Raw genomic sequence first — 22,953 nt, 5'->3', positions numbered from 1 at the left:
TCCTCACATGAACACACCCTTGCCAGGAGCCCTCTCCAGGTGTAAGGGTGAGTGAGGCTGCCATGCTGCCCCAAGGCAAGGCAGAGCCCCTGAGCCAGCCATAGAGCTGGTGTCCCGGGGCTACAGGCCAGGCTCTGCCACCACGGCCTGGTGCAGGGGCAAGCCTCCCACTCAGATCCCCACCTAGGAATGCTCTTCAAGGCTACCCACCAGGACATCATGGCTCCGGGACTGCTCCAGCACCATAGGCTAGAACTCTCTGCACTCCAGATGGCTCAGTAAACCTCCAGTCATTTCTCTCTTCCTGCTAGACTCTGGCTGCTGTAGAGCAGAAACCTGGTGCCCAGCCGTGTGTCTGCACACAGTAGGTGCTCTGTAAATAGCTGCTGGCTGGCAGCTAACTAGACGTCTTCAAAGGTTCTCCTGATCTGCTACAGGGTGATTGCCCTGGGTAACAGAGAAGGCTATGGACCTCCCTAAACCCATGTGAGGAGCCAGATCTGTACTCCCAGGGCGTCTGCCTTCGTGCCCTCCCATCTATCTGGGCCCATACCTGCCATGATGTTCTCCACCACGGACACGAAGTAGGCAGGCTTGCTGAAGGTGGGGGGGTTGTCATTCTCATCCTGGAAGGAAAGCAGCCAGGTTGCAGGAGCAGGGAGGTGCCAGCTGGCCAAGTTGCCCACTAAGGGAGTAGGCTGGGCATGGTAGCCCGGTGGAGCTCTGGCTTCCATGCATAACCAGGGCCAGGTGGGGTGTCCCAGGGGCCAGGTGCCCTCTGGCCGGGCATGGCTCAAGGAGGTAGGACCAGCCTTGCGGAGACTTTGGGGTCAGCAAGGAATGGCCAGGACAGGAAATGGAGAATGGCAGGGGCAGTCGGGTTTGCCTACAGCTCCCGGTGCCCTTGGCTCTCACCCAGCCTTTATTTAATTTTATTTTTTTGTACTGGAGGTTGAACCCAGGGGCATTTTACCTCTGATCCATATTCTCAGACCTTTATATATTTTTTGTTTTGAAACAGGGAAGGTCTCACTAAGTTTCTGAGACTGGTCTTGAACCTGTGATCCTCCTGTCCCAGCCTCCCAGAACTGGGATTCCAGGCATGTGCCTCCATGCCTGGCACACCAAGTTTTCTTGCTGAGCTCCAAGCTCACTGTGGCACTCCTACCCTCAGCTTATTGGTCCCACACTGAAGATGTCCTTCCCTCCCAGCTCAGCTGAGGTGACAGTAGAAGATTCTAGGAGCCCTGCTAAGAAGGAAAGGATAAAGAAGCACGCTCTACCCTAAAGGCACTGAAGTGAACAAGGGGAGACCATGGTCAGGTCCTTCTCAGAGCCTGAGCTCCCCCCTGGGGCCGGCTGCAGGCAGGGGCAGTCAGACCCTCCTCACACACATGAACAAAAGCAGCTCCTCCACCCCAGGTCCAGGGCCCTGCACCTGCTGCTCCTGGAGGGCTCCTTCCTCTGGCCCAGCCTTTCTCAGACCAGAGTAGGGGCATAGTTAAGGGCTGAATGAGGCAGGGGAGGGGAGGCAGACCTGGGGTGGACCAGAGAGCCAGGTGCAGCCCCAGTGCCCTCCTGCTCCCCCACAGCCTTTCCTCTCATCTTCAGCCAAGGAGTCTTCCTGCCTTTGAGATTCTTATCCTCACCAAAGGCTTTTGCAATCATTTGCCAAGAATTCCTCCCTGTCCCCCGGTATAGGAAGCCTCTCTAGCTCCCCTGTCCCCCAGCCTTCCCTCCTTGACCAAGGGTGCGGTGCAGAGCTCAGGAGCTGCTCTGAGGGCCCTGAAGCTCATGGAACTGGGGGTTCCTTAGAGGGGGGTCTTGTGTTGAGCCTCCTTTCTGGAGCCACTTCTGGGTGAGCGACCAGGAAAGAGATGAGGACGTGCTATCTGACTGCCCACCCCTTGGGATTAAAGAGAAACCTGGCCTGCTGTGGTTTGGGGTTCCCAGAAAGGGATGGCCCTCTTCTCCCCAAATCTGTCCCCTGGCTCTGGCCTGCACACTGGCTCGTGCCAATCTGTCTCTTTCCCTAGGGAACTGACAGTGTCGGGACTCTCTGGATGTCCGAGACCGAATGGCATACTTGGGCCTCTCCCTGGCCCTGGAGCGGGCACAAGTGCCCCATATGTGCACACACTGAGGCTTCTGCTTGGCTGCACGAGACGGTGCCAGGAATGTCAGTGAGAGAGCGTGAGGCAGAAACTTATTAGCGGTGATATTTCCTGGCTCCTGGCGCTGCATTCGCTATTAGTTCTAATTCAGCGGCTCCTCTACAAAAGCTTATTGTCCCCTAATGGGAAATCTACAAACCGAGTTTGACTTCTTTATTAAAAACCAACAAGCAGTGGATGAAAAGGAATCACCTGGCCTCCCTCACCTGCTCCTCCCCGCTGGAGCTCGATTGCAGGATAGATCTGCCTCTCCCCACCCCCAGCGTGTAGAGAAGCTGCTATCAGCTACTCCATCTCCTGGGTTTTCCTTTCCTTTTCTTTTCTTTTCTTTTTTTTTTTTCAGTTGAGAGAAAATTCTTTTGGTGGAGGGAGGAGGCAGCTTAGTCCAGTGACAGCTACTTAAAAACCACCCACGTGCAAAATCAACCGGAAGGCGGTGACCTTTTCAAATGTGGTCCTTAGACGTGAATGACTGTACTGTCCAAACGCCCTGCTTGGGAGACAGGAGACCATATCCACTCACAGGGAAGGTGGCAGCTGTCTTTGTTGCCAGCCCCTCCTGCTGCCCTGGGAGTTGCGGTAGATTTGGAAGGGAAGTGGATGCCCCCGTGACCCGTGTGTGGTGCTGAGGGAATGTGAGAAGTGTCCCTTCTGCTGGACTGCTGTGTCCCCTCCCCATTTGCCCTGCATGTGCATTCTGAGTCTGCTCCTGCAGGCAGGGAGGCTGCTGCTCACTCCAGGATTTTCAGTGGCCAAAAGGTCAGCTCAGTCCTTGGCCTTCGGCTTCCTGCTCACTCTGGGCCCCTGGAGGATCCCAGGGGGGAAGACAAGAGGCTCTGCCCCTTTGCTTCTCAAGCAGGGACCCCAGGTTAGGAAGGGTTTCGGGTGCAGGGAAGACCCTGGGTTCCATTAAGTCTTCAGGTCAGAGCTTTGAAAGCCTTGTTGTTTTGAGTGTGATCCCCTGTGCAGTGTCAATAGTCAGTGTCACTGTGAGCTTGCTGGAAATGCAAAACCTTGATTCCACCTATTTCTGTTCTGCTGGATAGGAATCTGCACTTTAACAAGACCCCTGGCATCCCTGGGTACCAGGGTCCTTGAGAAGCACTGGCCTTAGTGATGTGCAGGTACATCACAACATTTGAGGTGCCAGGCCCAAGAGCATGGTGGGAAGTGTCAGCCTGGAGTCACCAGGTTCAGATTCCAATCTCACTCCACCACTCACTAGCAGTAAGGAAGCACAGGTGACCTTGGTTGGGCCAGCTATGTCCCCTCCCTGCCCTCAGCTCCTTTGTATGTAAAAGGGGATGAGAGACCCAGCCATGGAAGGCACTAGGCATGCTGGTGAGCTCAACAAACTCCAATTTCCATTTGGCTGATTATGCCTGCCTGGTTCTGGGCTGGAATGAAAACTTCAACTTGGTTCACTAAACTGCCCCTACACTTACCCACTCCCTGTCCACTATCCCAAAGCCTAGCTCCCTGGAGCTCCCATCTGCATTAGAGACAGGAAGGGCTGGCTACAACTGCCCGCAGGTACCACGATCACCCCATTTTGCAGACAAGGAAACTGAGATTCAGCGAGATAAGGAGCCTGAGTCATACAGCTAGGCAGGAGCAGAGTGGGCGCAAGCGCAGATGCCTCTGAAGCCCTAGGTAGGAGCTCCCCCTGTCCATGCTCCCCTCCGCTGGCCTGTGTCTCCTCCAGGGCCTCCCAGAAGGATGCAGTACCAGTCTGAGGCCCAGGCAGGCTGAAAGGGGTGGGAGGCTTTCGCTAGGGTCATATATGTGTCAGGATGAAGGGAGGTTTGGGGGCAGTGGCCATGCCTGGGAAATCAAGGCCCGGTCTGGAAGAGGTGGTCAGGGTCGGGCGTGTGGTGAACAACACCAGCATGGGCCATGATTGCCAGGGAACATACTTTGATTCTTTGGCATCACCATCGGCAACAGTTTAAGGAAGGAGCCTGGGGTTTGAGGCAGGCCAGTCTGGGGCTCCTGTCGATCTCCTTTCTCTTCTTTCAACACCCCCTAAAGCCTGAAGTCTCAGACGCAAGGGCTGTAGAAGCAAGGCCCTGACTGCATGTCCCTGTGCTGTCCCTAGCTCTGCAAAGCCTCCTGCTTCCTGTCACACCTCAGTCCCGCTCCCACGCGCCATCCAGAGGCCCCTCCTAGGCTGCACCTCAACTTCCCATCTCTCTCAGCTCCACCCTACCCAGCCAGGAAGCAGGGTCTCCTGCCCAGTCTGGGACTTCACCCCTGGGAGCTGACCCAGGCGACCCGGCCTCAGGTGGAGGACAGGTGCGGGGCTGTGCCAGAGGCTGCTGGAGGAGCTGGCGGGGGCAGGAAGCCTGCTCTGGGTGAGGTCTTCCTGAGCTTATGTCAAATCACAGTGTATCTCCTAACCTGACAATCTGATTTAATCCTCTGGAGCTGATAATGTACTAACTTCCCTCAATACAAGCACAAGCTGGCCCTCTCCTGAGGACAGGGGTGGGTAGGGGTCTCAGCAGGAAGAGGCCCACAGTCCCCATGGCCTGGCCACACTCTGCCTCCCAGGATCACTGGAGGAGCAGCCCCGGGCAGGCGAACTGGAGTAGAGAGGGATTGGGCAACTGGTAATTTCAGCCGGGGAAAGCAGTGGGTGTGCTCGTGTCAGATGAGTTGTTTCCTCCAGGGCCCTTGAGATATCCAGAGGAGCAGAAAGAGGAAAGAGGAAGGGAAGAAAGGGACATAGAGGGGGTGACCTTCTGGTTACTCCTCTGGACTTCACAGAAGGCAGCTGTCAGTGAAGGGGTCCTGTGCCCTTTCCTCCTCCTTGCCTGGCTGGGCTCCTCTCCCAACCTAGTGGGAGTCCCGAGGCCCCAGCAGGAGGCAGAGCAGGGGCAGCCAAGGGTGTGGGATGAGATCCCCCCGCATTCGCAGCAAGGACAGCGCCCTCGCGTACTTACAAACACCTCGATGGTGACGGGGACTGTGCTGTTGAGAGGCGGGTTGCCGGCGTCCTTGGCCATGACAGTCAGGTATATCAGCCCGTTGGGTATCTGCTCATAATCCAGGGGGCGGCTCACACTGATCACTGCAATGACAGGCATAGGGCGCCAGCCCCCGTGAGCGGGCTTCATGCCCAGCCGGCCAGGGAAGGATCCTTGGGCAGGGAAGGTGCAGCTGGTGCCCCCTCCTGCCTCTGCCTCTGGTGCTCCCGGTCTTCACTTAGGTTCAGTGACTCCTGATACACACCTGGCACCTTGCTGAGCTCTCATCCATGGTAACTGTGACTGAGGTAAGGTAAATTCTGCTTTACAGATGATGAAATCAAGCTCAGAGAGATTAGGTAATGTGCCCAAGGTCACGCAGCTGAACAGAGCCAGGCTGTGAGCCCAGATCATTTTTGCCTGAATTTAGAATCGAGGCCCCTCCCTAGGAGGCTTGTGGTCTGCTGGGTCTCACCCATCCCTCTGGCACCTTTCTTTTCTGTTTTCCTCATTGGTCTGGAAGCTGCTCGGAGGAAGGGGTCACATCTCAGATTCTCTGGCCTGAGATGTCCCTGTTACCACTCTCCCTCCAGATAGGCAGAGTTCACCATTTATTGCCCCGCACTGGGGTGCCAGAGGGGCCTGGCAGTGGGATGCAGGTGGCAGCCTCCTCCTCGGTCTCCTCCGCCCCGTCTGTCTCACTCAGCGCCTCCTCCCCATCCTCTTTTTATCCCGTCCTTCTTCCCCTCCACCCATGGGCTCTCCGTGCCCACTTGATGCCCGGCTCTTAGCTGGAGACCCCCAAGGCCATATGCCACACACCTCACTTTCAATCAGAACCCTGATGAGGGGTGCTGAAGAACCCTAGTGCCAACGGCAGGCCCAGGCCAAGGGCAAGGGTTGCAGGGAGCTCAGAGAGAGCTCCACCACTCAGCAGCCTGAACCCTTGCCGTCATTCTCTCTTGTGCCACAGATTCTCAATGGGGGGGGGGGTCTTAGCTTAGAATTGGGGGCATGGGTCATCAGCAGAGCCACTACACCATTCAATCACAACTTTCTATTTGGACGTGGGACACTAAATGATTGCTTTACTAGTATAAAATCTAAGGGGAGACTCTGGGCCCCAGGCCGAACTGCAAGTAGCACGCCAGACCCCTGGAGAAACCAGGCCCAGTAAGACGCTGGGTTCTGGGCGGGGGTCGCGGGCGGGGCACGCCAGATGGGGCCCGGGTCGCGGGACTCTGGGCCCCAGGCCGAACTGCGAGTAGCACGCCAGACCCCTGGAGAAACCAGGCCCAGTAAGACGCTGGGTTCTGGGTGGGGGTCGCGGGCTGGGCACGCCAGCTGGGGCCCGGGTCGCGGGAGTCTGGGTTCCGGCCAAACTGCGCATAGCACGCCAGACCCCTGGAGAAACCAGGCCCAGTAAGACGCTGGATTCTGGGCAGGGGTCGCGGGCTGGGCACGCCAGATGGGGCCCGGGTCGCAGGACTCTGGGCCCCAGGCAGAACTGCGAGTAGCACGCCAGACCCCTGGAGAAACCAGGCCCAGTAAGATGCTGGGTTCTGGGCGGGGGTCGCGCGCGGGGCACGCCAGCTGGGGCCCGGGTCGCGGGACTCTGGGCCCCGGGCCGAACTGCGAGTAGCACGCCAGACCCCTGGAGAAACCGGGCCCAGAACAGAAAAAGATAAAGAAAAATATCGGAGAGGTGGTAAGAAAGCCGTTATGGATGCCAGGACACTGGAGATGCAGACAAAACTTATCTAAATGCACTGGAACTTATGGAAAAATTCGCCATGAAAGAGGACTGCTATTTCTCTATATTGTTAAGAATCTCAGACATCACATATAAGGAGAGAGTTTAGCGGAGACCAAGGAGAAATGCGGTGTTGAAAGAGTTCTCCGCGATGGTGGTGGAGACTTGTATTCAGGAGAAGCAGAAACCGGATCTTACCAACTTTATTTTTTTGGAGAAATTACACCAAATGTTGAATGTTACCATCACGCATGCTTAGGAACACTGGACAACATTCAGAGTGGAAAAAGAACCTGGGAAGGATTTGAAACGGTGGAGGCAGTGGCAATGCCAGTGGCCAATATTCGGGGAGGCAGAGATCTGATACATTACAACTGGAACCTTTGAAATAATAACCACAGAGACAGTGATCGGAACCTGCTGAGGGGTTAGGCGGGCGCCGGGGCCAGTGGCCGACATCGGAGCTTGCTGTGAGGCAAGGCCACTACTGAGGCCTCCGTGGCCGGGATTGGAACCTGCAGAGGGGTTAGACCGATGCTGGGGCCAGCGAGGCCGGCATTGGAGCCTGCCATGATGCAAGGCTTGTGCTAGGGCCTCCGAGGTCGGGTCCGGAACTTGCTGAGGGGTTAGGCCGGTGCTGGGGTCAGCGAGGCTGGCATCGGAGCCTGCCGTGAGGCAAGGCCAGTGTTGGGGCCCCCGAGGACGGGACCGGAGCCTGCTGAGGGGTTAGGCCGATGCTGGGGCCAGCGAGGCTGGCATCAGAGCCTGCCATGAGGCAAGGCCGGTACTGGGGCCTCGAGGCCAGGATAAGAGCCTGCCGAGGGGTTAGGCTGGTGCTGGGGCCGGTGAGGCCGGCATCGGAGCCTGCCTTGAGTCATGACCAGTGCTGGGGCCTCCGAGGCCAGGATCGGAGCCTGCCGAGGGGTTAGGCCGGTGCTGGGGCCAGCGAGGCCAGCATCGGAGCCTGCCGTGAGGCATGACCAGTGCTGGGGCCTCCGAGGCCGGGATCAGAGCCTGCCAAGGGGTTAGGCCGGTGCTGGGGCCAGTGAGGCCGGCATCGGAGCCTGCCTTGAGGCAAGGCCGGTACTGGGGCCTCGAGGCCAGGATAAGAGCCTGCCGAGGGGTTAGGACGGTGCTGGGGCCAGCGAGGCTGGCATCGGAGCCTGCGTGAGGCAAGGCCGGTACTGGGGCCTCCGAGGCCAGGATAAGAGCCTGCTGATGGGTTAGGCCGGTGCTGGGGCCAGCGAGGCCGGCATCGGAGCCTGCCTTGAGGCATGACCAGTGCTGGGGCCTCCGAGGCCGGGATCGGAGCCTGCCGAGGGGTTAGGCTGGTGCTGGGGCCAGTGAGGCCGGCATCGGAGCCTGCCTTGAGGCAAGGCCGGTACTGGGGCCTCCGAGGCCAGGATAAGAGCCTGCCGAGGGGTTAGGCCGGTGCTGGGGCCAGTGAGGCTGGCATCGGAGCCTGCCTTGAGGCAAGGCCAGTACTGGGGCCTCGAGGCCAGGATAAGAGCCTGCTGAGGGGTTAGGCCGGCGCTGGGGCCAGCGAGGCCGGCATCGGAGCCTGCCGTGAGGCAAGGCCGGTACTGGGGCCTCCGAGGCCAGGATAAGAGCCTGCCGAGGGGTTAGGTCGGTGCTGGGGCCAGCGAGTCCGGGTTCGGAGCCTGCCTTGAGGCAAGGCCGGTACTAGGGCCTCGAGGCCAGGATAAGAGCCTGCCAAGGGGTTAGGCCGGTGCTGGGGCCAGTGAGGCTGGCATCGGAGCCTGCCTTGAGGCATGACCAGTGCTGGGGCCTCCGAGGCCAGGATCGGAGCCTGCCGAGGGGTTAGGCCGGTGATGGGGCCAGCGAGGCAGGCATCGGAGCCTGCCGTGAGGCAAGGCAGGTACTGGGGCCTCCGAGGCCAGGACAAGATCCTGCCGAGGGGTTAGGCCGGTGCTGGGGCCAGTGAGGCCGGCATCGGAGCCTGCCGTGAGGCAAGGCCGGTACTGGGGCCTCCGAGGCCAGGATAAGAGCCTGCTGAGGGGTTAGGCCGGTGCTGGGGCCAGCGAGGCCGGCATCGGAGCCTGCCTTGATGCATGACCAGTGCTGGGGCCTCCAAATCCGGGATCGGAGCCTGCCAAGGGGTTAGGCCAGTGCTGGGGCCAGCGAGGCCGGCATCGGAGCCTGCCTTGAGGCAAGGCCGGTACTGGGGCCTCGAGGCCAGGATAAGAGCCTGCCGAGGGGTTAGGCCGGTGCTGGGGCCAGCAAGGCCGGCATCGGAGCCAGCCTTGAGGCATGACCAGTGCTGGGGCCTCCGAGGCCAGGATCGGAGCCTGCCGAGGGGTTAGGCTGGTGCTGGGGCCAGCGAGGCCGGCATCGGAGCCTGCCTTGAGGCATGACCATAGCTGGGGCCTCCGAGGCCAGGATCGGAGCCTGCCGAGGGGTTAGGCCGGTGCTGGGGCCAGCGAGGCCGGCATCGGAGCCTGCCGTGAGGCAAGGCCGGTACTGGGGCCTCCGGGGCCAGGACAAGAGCCTGCCGAGGGGTTAGGCCGGTGCTGGGGCCAGCGAGGCCGGCATCGGAGCCTGCCGTGAGGCAAGGCCGGTACTGGGGCCTCCGAGGCCAGGATAAGAGCCTGCTGAGGGGTTAGGCCGGTGCTGGGGCCAGCGAGGCCGGCATCGGAGCCTGCCTTGATGCATGACCAGTGCTGGGGCCTCCAAATCCGGGATTGGAGCCTGCCAAGGGGTTAGGCCAGTGCTGGGGCCAGCGAGGCCGGCATCAGAGCCTGCCTTGAGGCAAGGCCGGTACTGGGGCCTCGAGGCCAGGATAAGAGCCTGCCGAGGGGTTAGGTCGGTGCTGGGGCCAGCGAGTCCGGGTTCGGAGCCTGCCTTGAGGCAAGGCCGGTACTAGGGCCTCGAGGCCAGGATAAGAGCCTGCCGAGGGGTTAGGCCGGTGCTGGGGCCAGTGAGGCCGGCATCGGAGCCTGCCTTGATGCATGACCAGTGCTGGGGCCTCCAAATCCGGGATCGGAGCCTGCCGAGGGGTTAGGCCGGTGCTGGGGCCAGCGAGGCCGGCATCGGAGCCTGCCTTGAGGCATGACCAGTGCTGGGGCCTCCGAGGCCAGGATCGGAGCCTGCCGAGGGGTTCGGCCGGTGCTGGGGCCAGCGAGGCCGGCATCGGAGCCTGCCGTGAGGCAAGGCCAGTACTGGGGCCTCCGAGGCCAGGACAAGAGCCTGCCGAGGGGTTAGGCCGGTTCTGGGGCCAGCGAGGCCGGCATCGGAGCCTGCCGTGAGGCAAGGCCGGTACTGGGGCCTCCGAGGCCAGGATAAGAGCCTGCTGAGGGGTTAGGCCGGTGCTGGGGCCAGCGAGGCCGGCATCGGAGCCTGCCTTGATGCATGACCAGTGCTGGGGCCTCCAAATCCGGGATCGGAGCCTGCCAAGGGGTTAGGCCAGTGCTGGGGCCAGCGAGGCCGGCATCGGAGCCTGCCTTGAGGCAAGGCCGGTACTGGGGCCTCTGAGGCTGGGATCGGAGCCTGCCGAGGGGTTAGGCCCGTGCTGGGGCCAGTGAGGCCGGCATCGGAGCCTGCCATGAGGCATTACCAGTGTTGGGGCCTCCGAGGCCGGCATCGGAGCCTGCCTTGAGGCAAGGCCGGTACTGGGGCCTCAAAATCCGTGATCGGAGCCTGCCAAGGGGTTAGGCCGGTGCTGGGGCCAGCGAGGCCGGCATCGGAGCCTGCCTTGAGGCAAGGCCGATGCTGGGGCCAGCAAGGCCGGCATTGGAGCCTGCCGTGAGGCAAGGCCGGTGCTGAGGCCTCCGAGGCCGGGATTGGAGCCTGCCTTGAGGCAAGGCCTGTACTGGGGCCTCTGAGGTCAGGATAAGAGCCTGCCGAGGGGTTAGGCCAGTGCTGGGGCCAGCGAGGCTGGCATCGGAGCCTGCCGTGAGGCAAGGCCAGTACTGGGGCTTCCGAGGCCAGGATAACAACCTGCCGAAGGGCTAGACCGGTACTGGGGCCAGAAAGGCCGGCATCGGAGCCTGCCGTGAGGCGAGGCCAGCATCGGAGCCTGCCGTGAGACATGGCCAGTGCTGGGGCCTCCTAACCCGGGAACGGAACCTGCCGAGGGATTAGGCCGGTGCTGGGGCCAGCGAGGCTGGCACCGGAGCCTGCCATGAGGCAAGGCTGGTACTGGGGCCTCTGAGCCCGGGATTGGAGCCTGCCGAGGGGTGAGGCCGAAGCTGGGTCCAGCAAGGCCGGCATTGGAGCCTGCCGTGAGGCAAGGCCACTCCTGCGGCCTCCAAGGCCAGGACCGAAGCCAGCTTAGGGGTTAGACCGGTGCAGGGGCCAGCGAGACTAGACCTGGGGCCTCCCATGAGGCAAGGCCGCTGCTTGAGCCAGCGAGGTCTGGATCAGTCCACTGAGTAGCCAGGCCACTACTGGGACCGTCAAGAGTGGGATCGGTACTTGCAACGCAGCATGCACAGAGAAATATCGCAGAAAATATAAATCAGACGCTTCTCTTAATCAGCAATAACTAGGAGGAAAAGGGCAACAGGAAGAGGTTGAGCTATAGAAAGGGCCCTATAGTGAAGCAACTAATGTGACCAATCAGAGGGTATGTAATACTGGAGGACGGAGCCTCTTTAAAACGCAGGAGGTACATAAACAAATGTATCAAAGTAAATCACCAAAGAAGTGTGGGATGGAGGGAGGGGGAGGGAATGGGATGGGGGCTGGAGGAGGGCTAATTGGATGATGTGTGCTTGTATATCCTCTCAAGTCTTGTACTCCAATGTGATTGATATATGACTACAATGCACCAATTTAAAAAATAAATTAATTAAAAAAAAAATCTAAGGGGAATCCTTCTAGCAGAGCGTGGGGAAGGAAAAGGCTTAGGACTTTGATGCTTATTCGAGGACTTGGGTTTTACAGGGAACATGGCTGGGTCCTCCAGTGTCAGGTGTGCATTGCCTGTGATCACATTTCTCTGACACAGCTGTGGGGTAGTAGGAAGAACGAGCACTGGACCGGGGACATCCCGTGCATTCTGTCTTGGGAACACCTGAGCCAGCCTCCCAGTGTTGGGGATGCTTCCTGCAGGGGAGGCAGCACATGAGCCCCTAAAGCTCACTAGAGGGCTCCTTCATAGGGCTTTGGAGGCATCTGTGCTTGAGTCCAGCTCTGCTCCCAGCTAGCAGTGTGGCCTGGGCTTCTTACCTCTCTGGAACTCACTTTCCTCATTTGCAAAGGGAAGAGAGAACCAGAGGCTCAGAGAGGCTGAATTCTGGCAAGCAGGAGGGGTCTGCTGAGCTACCGGGCTGGAGAGGCAAGCAAAAGCCGCATCACATGGGGACTGGCATGCTAAGCTCAGCAGCTCTGCTGGTGACCTCAGGAAAGCCGCCTCTGTTGCTGGACCTTAGCTGCCTCAACCGGAAAACAAGGTCTTGGGATCTTGGATCTTAAAGAGGTCCCCATCATTGGAGCAAGAAGTTGCTGCTGTCATTCCCCCTGCCGGGGCCCTGGGCCAGGACTTACAGTCAAGCCACAGTGAGAAACACTGCCTGGGCCAGGCAGAGAGAAATCATGGCCTGGGAAGGCTGCGAGGTGGCTGAAGGCTGCCCAATGCATAGGGAATCTCATCTAGCAAGCCTCCCCCACGGATATGACGGTGACTTGGTAAGAAATAGGGACACCACCGATTCTGGTACCATCACTTCTAGCTGCCTGCAGGCCTGTGCATGGGCCTGAGTCCCAGAAGTAGATCTAGCTGATGTGAGACATACTACCACTGTGGAAGGGTGACCCCCAGCCTCATGCTGCTCCAGCTGAGTGGGGCTTAGCAGCTCCCTGAGTTAGCACAGGGTATCTGGGAGACATGGTGCCCCTTCCCTCAGAGTGAAGTATGAGTACAGAGCCTACCATCCCTCTTCCAGGCCGGGCCCTGCTCTAGCTTACCTCCGTAGCCCTCGTACAGGCTGATGTCGAAGTAGCTGCCAAAGGCCGAGGCGTTGACGATGCTGTAGGTGATCTGGTTGTTGGGAGGGGAGTCCTCATCCGTTGCCTGGAAGGAAGAGGGGAGGCCAGGCCCATGAGCCTGTGGGAGGCTGGGGAGGGCTGGCCCCTCTCAGAGCTCCTCTGTGGGTGATCCAGCCTGGGTCATGTCCTGGCCAGGATCCCTTTGCCCCTCAGATGGAGCACACTCTCCAGCTTCCTGCAGATACCATGTTGCTACAGCATCTCGTGCAGGCCTTAAACAAAAACTCGACTGGGGGACATGCAAAGGCTGGAGTCCCCCGCAAAAAAAAAAAACAACTAGCCCTTCCCCCTTCAAAAGAATTATTTTAAAATTAATTGAATTAATATGTCTAATTGGAATTTTATGTATATACATTATAACTAAAATAGATGGGCAGCGACATGTGAGAGAGTCAGCAAAGATCTTTTTTCCCCAAGGATAAAGTTTAGGCCAATGATTAAGTTCAAACTGACCTTAGTTTGAGCCAATATATAAGATTAAGTTCAAACTGGCCTTGTGATGAGACAAAGCATACTTTCTATGATTATTTAAATATCTGGCACCCTGCCCTGAAGTCTGTTAAAGACTTTTTCTGTCCTTGAAGTTCCTGTTTGCATGACTATAAAGATTGTAACAAATCCTGAAAAAAAAAAATAAAAAAGAAGTAAGAAAAAAAGATGAAGAAGCTTCCATCAGAATAAAGTTTGAGAAGCTGCCATCTGGTCTCGTGTGTCAGTGTCTTCTCTCACGACCTCGACTCTCCTCTCACCAACACACGAACCTCGACTCTTGCTAGGGCTGGACCTCAGCACCGTGTGCTGAGTAAGATGGAGCCTGGGAAATGGAGAGGGCAGGGTGGAGACCTAGAAGGAGTACAGGAGGCCAGGCTTCTGCAGAGGGTAGCTGGCATGACAGTGTCCCACTCCATCCAACTCACAGATGCCTCCCTGGCCTCTGGACCAAGTTGGGCTCCGCTATGGTTTGGGTAGGTCACTGCAGCACAGTGGGGTTAACTGTGGCACAGAGCCTCCATCCCAGTGCTGACTCTGCTTCCCTGCTGGCTCGCTGTGACTTCTTCCTTATGCCTCTCCCCTCCTGTTTCTCCTTCTGCAAACTGGGGCTGGACTATGGCCTCTGTGCCTCTCACTGCAGTAGCTTCCTATTCTAAGCAGAAGCTACAAGGCTCCAGTGGAGGGCCTTGTGCAGGGAGCTGCTGCACACTGCTGGCCGTGTTCTTACCAGGAAGATGGGGCATCCTTTGCTAAATGGTGACCCAAGGCCAACACTATGGTCCACTGGGTCACCAGGTAGGGAAGCTCAAAAAAGGCCCCACCGAGTCCAAGAAGATGACCCCCAACTCTGGGCATGGGAGGTCAGCATCTCTTGCCACAGCCCCGAGGGAGATGGTCAGGAAGAACGCACAGGCCAAGGAAAAGATGAATGGCCACAGCGGAGGATTCCCGGCACATTACCCGGAGCCGCACTAGCTGCGTGACAGAAGGCTCATTCTCTCTCAGGGCGCCCACGTAGGCATCCTTCTGGAAGGTGGGCACATTGTCATTGACATCCAACACGTTGATCCTGACCCGGCCGGTTGTTTCCTCGCCGCCCCCATCCCGGGCGATGACGGTCAAGGTGAAGCGCTGGATGAGCTCATAGTCCAGTTTGGCGATCAGCATGATAAGTCCTGTGTCTTTGTCCAGGGAGAACCTGAGTCAGGGAGGAAGGAAGGACAGAGAAGACACTGGTTCAAAGCAGGCAGTAGATAAGCACCTGCGTTTACCGGCCTGTCTTGGCCTACAGTGATCAAAAGGCAGAGACCAAGGAGGTGCGAACCTGCCTTCCTGTTTACGTGTCCTCCACGCAGGCTATTTCTGAAGGGGCTGGGGTGGGACGAGGCAGAGCAGTCAGGGCTGAGGACAGGAGGGTGACTCAGATGAGGACACTTGGGCAGAAAGGCCCTCTTGCCGTGAGCAGGGTTCCTGCCTACTGGAGACATTTGGATGTTGGGGAACTGCACCAAAACGCTCTAAGAAGGCAGCCATGTGTTCCGCATGGGGGAGGGTGGTTGGTTCCCTCTCAGGAAGCACCACTTGTTGCTTGCATGAGGGACCAAGCCTCCTTGGGAGAAGCTGGGAGATGCCTTCTGGGGGTGGAAAGGCCCAGGAGGACAGTGCCTCTAACTGCCTCCTCTAAACATCCCCTCAGAAGACTCATCTGAGCTGTCAGTTGGCATTTATGTGTTCCGTCCTGGTCCACAGCTGGCAGTCACCTATTCTGGAAGGTCCCAGCTCAGGGATGGAAACCCCAGGCTCAGAAGATAGAAAAAGATGAGAAATCCAAGACCATCTAGATGAAGCCACAGGAACCCAGGTCCCCCAAGGGCTGGGATGCCCTGTGCTTTCAGCAGCTTCCTGTGTGAAGGCCTTTATGGCGTTGCAGAGGACACCGGCAGTGCACCTCCTGGTATCATTGTCTTTTCTTGATAGTGCACACAGAGAGTTGGCCAGTAACTGGTGTGATCACCACTGTCCTCCTCCCTCTGCTGGGCTTCCAACTTCATTGGGTGTTTCGTTTTCAAAAGCTGACCTACTGCCAGGCGTGGTGGTGCACGCTTGTAATCCCTGTGCTTGGGAGGTGGAGACAGGAGGATCACACAAGTTAGAAGCCAGCCTCGCTGGCTTAAGAGACCCTGTTTCCAAATAAAAATATAAAATAGGTCTGGGAGTGTAGCCCGGAGGTAGAAGGGTTTCCAGGAACCCTAGTACCACCAAAAAAAAAAAAAAAAAGCTGACCTACCCTCTGAACTCAGCCTGGCTTTTGATCCCATTAACAATGAGAGGGCTTCCTCTTGACTAGGATTAACTGGAGAAAAAGGAAAGAGATGGCCCGAACCATGCCACCATGATGGACGAGGATGGTCAATGGTGAGGCAAGTCACCCCCCCCCCCCGATGGCTGTTGCCATCGAGAGCCCCCTCCTGCTGCTGGAGGCCACGTGTCCCAGTGGCCTTGGCGCCTGCCAGCTGTGTGACTTTGAACAAGTAACAGCTTCACTGAGCTGCAGTTTCCTCAGCTGTAGAGCAGAAGTGATATCAGTGCTGAGAGCCAATTCTTCCAGTGTTTAGTTGTGAGGTTGACACAAGACAATGGGTGGAAAGCACATGGTGAACTGCCTGGTGCACAGTCAGAGCTCGAAACGCCAGCCGCTGCTGGCAGCAGTGGTGGTAGTGTGCAATTGTTGGCGCTTCAAAGCCTCTCAAACACACAATCTTCATTCACAAAGCTAAAACCTCTTTCTTTTCTTTTCTTCTTCTTTGTTTATGGTACTGGTTATGGAGTGCAGGGGTATTCTACCACTGAGCCACACAACCTGACCTTTTTATTTTTATCTTAAGACAGGGTCTTGCTAAGTTGCCCAAGCTGGCCTTGAATTTGCAATTTTTTCACCTCAGTCTCCCGAGTATCTGAAATTACAGGAGTGCACCACCATGCCTGGCTCCAGGCTATCATTTGAGGGTCAGAGAAACTCCATACCAGAGAGTTCAGGGGATCAACAAGCCCTGTACTGAAATCAGGTTCAAATCAGCAACAGTATGATGGATGTTGACTCCAGTCCATTGCTCCCATAACTCAGCCCAGCACCCTCCCGGGGCATTGGAACTGGCCAGATCTCATGAGTGACAGAGGAACTGGGGCAAGGCCTCACCTGTCAGGGTCATCACTGAAGAAGTAATTGACTTCCCCAAAGGTTCCAACATCATTGTCAGTTGCCTACGGGGAGAGAACAAGAAGTCATTATTGTCAGACCCAGCAGGGGCTCCTGACCATACCAGGAAAGGATCCTGGAATCCATGTCCCTGTGGCCCAGCTGAATCTCCTAGAGTCATGTTCTTCAATAAGGTAGCTGTTACACTTTGTGCTGGAGAGCACATTTCCAGAGAACCAGAAATCTTTGACTATGACTCCCGTTCCTACTCTCGTGTCCCACACAGATTCTTGTAGATGCTCAGGGCTTTTGCAGGACCCTGGATGGACCTGTGTCTGGGTCACAACCTGCAAAGTGTCAATGACAAAGGCAAATGTGGGTCCAGCCAGCCAGTGGCCCTACTGTGAATCTCCCCAACTATCATCAAAGCCTCCAAGTCAGCCATGCTGCCCAGTAGGGGAGGCCCCTGGGGACTCCAGGCCCACCCTTCAACCCTAGGAATAATCCACTGTAAGACCTGCCCGGATCATTTCCCTTCAAGACACAGAATGCCACCCATTTCCACCCATCTTCTCTTCTCCTCTCCCTGCTGGAACACGTGGTCTGACTTCAATTTGCCTCCTGCCCCTGGCCACAGAGACCAGCCTTGACCACAGCCAGGGCCATCAGAACCCTCCCGACCCTTCTGACATTTCTAGGGATGAATACTTCCCTCCAGGGAGTGAAGCTGGGGTGACTGGATGCTTGAACTTGGGAGCTGCTGGATGTTTGCGGAGGAGCGAGAAGGACCGCCTCTGGTGGTTTTAGAGTCCTGAGCCTGATGTCACTTCTCACCTGCAGCTTGGTCTGCGAACCTGTCTTTACCCTTCACCCTGGCCAGGCCAGGTTGATTGTCACTTGTAGCCAAAAGAGTCTGGAGGGAGGGAGGCCAGGGAATGCTGAGGACAGTGTGACGGTGGTGACCGCTGGCAGCCTGGATCCTATCAGACCTTTCGTGGTTTCCCAAAGAACGCCCATGCTTACTGTGACCTCATTTTATTCTCCATGTGAGGAGGAAAATGGACAGTTCACCCATCTCAGAGATCACAAACTGAGGGCCAGACCCAGGAGGCCCGCCTGTAGTTGGGGAACAGTGCAGAAGCAGAGAGCGCTAGGCTGGTGTCCCAAGTCCTTGCCTGGCGCTCCTTCCTTCAGGCCCCCCATGAGACCTCTTCCCCAGGATGATGGCAGCCCTAGCAGGAAGCTGTCTCTGGTTTCTGGGGCTGATGGCTTCTGTTTCATCCCTGGTATGGCTACAATCTACTGTGCAGGCTAAAGGACACCATTCATTCATTCATTCAATTATTATACATTGACCACGTACTCAGTGTAAGGCACTGTTCTAGATGTGACCTCTGCTCCCTTCCCAGGCCCCCTGCCCTGGAGCCAGGAAAACTGCTGCCAGCCACTGGATGCTGGGAAGGAAAGGCTTCATGCTGACCTTGAGGACCACTTCCATCTGTTTTATACTCTGCAAGACTGTATACATGAATAAAGGCTCTGTAGCTACAAACACGTTTTAATACCTTTCTACTAAATGTTTTCTGAGGTTCTTTTTACAGATCCCAGATTCCATAAAATCTATTAAATTCTATGTTCTTTATAATAAACTTGACTTTTCATAAAAAAGCTAATTCATGCCTCGTGTTCGGCTCAGGAGAATAATATATTTATATTCCAAATGATTGAAATTAAAAAACAATGCTTATACCCGAGTGTTAAGATCTTGATTATCAACTGGGTGGGGTGGCACATGATTGTAATTCCAGTGCTTGAGAGGCTGAGACAGGAGGATTGCAGGTTTGAAGCCAGCCTCAGCAACTTAGTAAGACTCTTAGCAACTTAGCAAGACCCAGTTTCCAAATTAAAAAAAAAAAAAAAAAAGGTCTGGGGTGTAGCCCAGAGGTAGAAGGCCCTTGGGTTCCATCTCTAGTACCAAAACAAAAACAGAAACCAATTATCCAGAAAATGTCACTGTTCGCTATTCATAAAGATGCCTTTTCTGGGGCTCTAGGTTGCCTGCATTATAGGATGGTCTCTTGTGCCTGGGTTCCACTCGATGTCCCCACAGCTTTTGTCCCTGTAGACTGCAGACAGATCTCTCTCCTGGCCAAGCTCAGAGCTCCTCATAAGGATCTCAGGGACCATGTTGAATGAGAAGGAAGGTGCCTGGCAAGGTCACCCACTCTCTGCTCCAGGGTTGCTTCCTGAGGGCCCCCACCCTTCCCAAGACCCCTTGTGACTACAGTTGCCATTAATCAAACACCTTATCCATATTACTCTTTGCATCCTCCTAACAATGCTCTGAAGCAGGTGCTGTTATGAACACCACCTCCAACTTACAAAGGGGAGACTGAGATACAGCATGCCCAAGGCTTCCTAGCCAGCAGAGGAGTAGAGCTGGGCTCGACCCCTGTGCCACTCACCACACCCCGGGCTCTATGAGTTGCCACCTTTAAACCAAGAGGAGGAGCCGGGCGTGGTGGCGCACGCTTGTAATCCCAGCTGAGACCTGGAGAATTGCGGTTCGTGGACAGCTTCAGCTACTTAGTGAGGCCCTCTGCAACTCAGTGAGACCCGGTTTCAAAATAAAGAATAAAAAATAGGGCAGAGGGTGTATCTCGGAGGTCAAATGCCCCTGGGTTCCATCCCCAGACCCGCAAAAAATAAAATAAAAATAAAAATAAAAATAAACCAAGAGGGGGACTTGTTCTCAGGAGGGAGCCTGGTTATTATTCCAGAGAAAAGGAGATCAAAGCTTCCCATGGTAAATCTACCTTAATCATCCCCTTCTAGGGACCTAAGGAGAAGGGCCAGGGAAAAATCTCAGAGCCCTTCCCAGCTCTAAGTCTCCTGACAAGCCAGTTGTCACACCTGGTGTTTTTTATTTCTATTTTTTGCGGTACCGGGGATGCAACCCAGGGGCATTCGACCTCCGAGATACACCCCCAGCCCTATTTTTTATTCTGTATTTTTGAACCAGGGACTCACTGAGTTGCAAAGGGTCTCAGTAAGTAGCTGAGGTTGTCCGCGAATCGCGATCCTCCTGTCTCAGACTCCTGAATGCTGGGATTATAAGTGTGCGCCACCCTGCCTGGCTGGTGTTTTTTATTTTATTTGTACTAGGGATTGAACCCGAAGGTTCAGTCTATACCCCTAGCCTTTTTATTTATTTATTTATTTATTTTTACTAAATTTTGAAACTAGGTTGCTGACAGACTCGCTAAATTGCTGAGGTTGGCCTCAAACCTTCGATCTCCCTATTTTAGCCTCCTAAGTAATGTGATTACAGACGTGCACTTCCACCCCCGGCTACACTACATGATGTTATTAGACTGTGATAGCTGTGGCTGGGTCTGGGGAGGTGAGGCAGATCAATCTTACAAAGTTGGCAGGGCCAGAACATACCGTAGGAAGTAAGAGAGTAAGAAAAGCAAAGTCACTAAGTTAACGGTTATCCTAAAGAACAGAGACCCCACTTGGCACCACTTGCCTTCTTTAAGATTGTTGTTGGGAGCTTTTCTGAGTTGCAGGGAGCAAACACATGTATATTTTAGAAACCAAAGTAACCCTTGCTTTACTAGCATCATAAAAATGACCCCACAAGGCGGGGACCAAGGATGATAATGAGATCTGTGGCAGGAAGACACACAATGAAGGAGAGCACAGGTGCCGCTAAGGTGCTTCTGCACACACGATGCGCCAAGACTGGGGCCCTGACAACCTAGAAATTCCCAAAATTTTGCGCTGCTGCTGCTTGATTGAGTCAGCGTGTGAACTCCGATCCCCATGTGTAGCCCCCTTTGTGCTCCAGCTAAGAATAAAAGCGTATTCCTTATTATACTCCTAGCTAATTCTTTTTGGGAAACACAAGAACCCGCAGAGGCAGGTAACATAATTCTGGGGCCCCTCTAGGTGAGCACTGGCAGTGGAGGCAGTCCCCGGCCTCTCCTCTCACCTGCCTGAGAAGCTGCCTGGAGACTGTTCTGCATTCCTCACTGTAGGTCCGGATCCTGCAGACTTGGCTATGTGATCTCCCATGGAGATGGAGACAATGATTTTTCAGGGACCTTGTTGGTGTGTTTCTTTCTTTGACAGATAGCTCTATTTTTCTGGTTTTTGGTTGTTTGATTTTTGCCTCTCTCTTTGCTTTTCTGTTTGTAAAGGCCCTAATAAGCCACCTAGTGATACTTTGAACTATGGTGACCAGGCCTGATCACCCTGGTGGGTGATGGAGTTATCGTCCCTGAGTACCAGCTAGGAGTTTGAGTCTCCCTGTATAAGGGGTTTGAGTGGATAGAGGACTTCCGGGAAGATGGCGACCGAGAAAAGCGGGGCTTAAGAGCCCCGCTAACAACAAACCTCCATTACCACAAAATCAGCGCTTTTCATAGCCAGAAAACACCATCACCAGTGAAACAAAAAATCACCAGGCTCCAGAGAGAAAGCGGACTGAGAACAGAGCCACAGAGGAGATAACCGGCCTATCGCCCGAGGACGCGGCAGACGCGGCGGCAGCAGCGCCATACTGCCAGCGAATTCACGGGACGGCTACAGCAAGCCGAGGTGAGCCACTGCGGAACAGCCAGGCGGGATTTCTCCGCGCAGAGAGCATCTAAAGTTCCCAGTGGCCGAGCTCAGCACACGCTGCAGGGATTCAGAGTGGAAACCAAAACCAAGAAGAAAAAACCAGCCCCACAGCCGAGGGCGTACCAGCGGCGCCATATTGCCACCAGCGGCAGCAGCAGAGAATTCAACGAGTTCAGTACAGCTACATCTGCGTACTCAAGAACAGTGAGTCAAATCCCAGTACTGTACTCCCTGGGACTTGACCCAGTGGGGGAGGGGCGGTGGCAGAGATATCACACCATAGGAGAACATGCAACCTGGCACCCCCCACAGTCTATAGCAGCCTCTATCGACTCTCTGGGTCGGAGACTCTGTGATACAACCCAGTAAAGGTGTAGTGGGGTCTGAGATACTACTGACTCGAGATCCAGAGCACCTTAAGTGAAGTCATAGTGACCCAAGGGAAGAACCCAGAGAAGGCACAAACTTCCTAAATCATGGGAAAGAGGAATAATACTGGAGCAATTAATGCCCACAACCCCACAACATCAGAACCCGATAAAACTGAAAATCAGAGATTTCTAGAAGATCAAATCAGGAAAATAACTGTAGAAATAATAGAGGTGCTTCGAAAAGAACTCAGAGAGAGCCAAAAAGAGATAAAGGATGCAATTAATGAAGTAAAGGCCTCAATTCAAAGCACAAACAACCGATTAGAACACATGGAGAACAGAATCTCGCTCTTAGAAGATGAGCAATCCAAAAATGAACGCATAGTTTCTAATCTAGAAAAAAATATCCGACAGCAGGAATCTGATATTGAAGAAATATGGGCCCATTTTAAGAGAGCTAACCTAAGAATAATTGGAATAGAGGAGGGAAAAGAAAGTGAAACCAAAGGGATCAACAATCTCTTCAAGGAAGTAATAGCAGAAAATTTTCCAGACATAGAGCAAGAGGTTGATACACAGGTCCAGGAAACTTATAGAACTCCCTTTAGACAGGATCGGAGAAGAGGATCCCCACGCCACATAATTGTCAAAATGACCAATGTGGAAGCCAAGCAGAGAATCTTAAAGGCAACAAAAGCAAAGGGCCAAGTGACATTTAGAGGCAAACCAATTAGAATCACTCCAGACTTCCCAAACCAAGTTATGAGAGCCAGAAGGGCTTGGAGTAACATATTCCAAACTCTGAAAGAAAACAACTTCCAGCCAAAAATTTCCTACCCAGCAAAACTTTCTATCAAATTAGAAGGAGAAATAAGAAGCTTCCATGACAAACAGAAACTGAAGGAATTTATGTCTTCAAAACCAGCACTAGAGAAAATACTCAAAGAGATTAACTACAAAGAAGAAATAGGTAACACACTCCAGAACTAGAGAAACAAGATTTTCCATCCAACAAACAACTAAGATTGGTTATCTGTGGAGATTCATTATTTATGTTAGTCTTTTACCTATCTCTAAAGGGTATTGTTTGCCTTTATTGTTGTTAATTTTTAGGATTCCTAGTTGGAATATTAATACACCTTCAGATATAGCATTTGGAAATATTTTATCCCATTCTATTAGTAACTGTTAACTCTGTGTACATTGTCTTTGGATATACAATTTTTTTTTTTTAGGGAGTTTGTATACTCCTCTGTTGCCTGTGCCTTTGAAATCATAACCAAGAAATCACTGCCAATTTCAATGTTGTGAGGTTTTATGACCCAGATTTTCTCCTAAAAGTTTATAGTCTTAAGATTTA

At 54.9% G+C, this 22,953-nt stretch overlaps 1 protein-coding gene across 1 annotated transcript in view; it reads right to left on the bottom strand.

Moving 5' to 3' along the window:
- CDH23 (cadherin related 23) overlaps window positions 1-22,953 on the bottom strand; it is a gene marked incomplete at both ends in the record, with an annotated part of 290,863 nt that overhangs the window by 39,480 nt on the left and 228,430 nt on the right. The window contains 5 exons of the mRNA XM_080694821.1: window positions 554-626; window positions 5,120-5,247; window positions 12,825-12,930; window positions 14,358-14,595; window positions 16,594-16,658. Coding sequence (XP_080550947.1) covers window positions 554-626; window positions 5,120-5,247; window positions 12,825-12,930; window positions 14,358-14,595; window positions 16,594-16,658 — 610 coding nt within the window. The remainder of the gene's footprint in view (window positions 1-553; window positions 627-5,119; window positions 5,248-12,824; window positions 12,931-14,357; window positions 14,596-16,593; window positions 16,659-22,953) is intronic.

This window comes from Muscardinus avellanarius (genome assembly GCF_963383645.1).
Source record: "Muscardinus avellanarius genome assembly, chromosome: 4".
Lineage (NCBI taxonomy): Eukaryota > Metazoa > Chordata > Mammalia > Rodentia > Gliridae > Muscardinus > Muscardinus avellanarius.
This window is presented reverse-complemented; position numbering and strand designations above follow the sequence as displayed.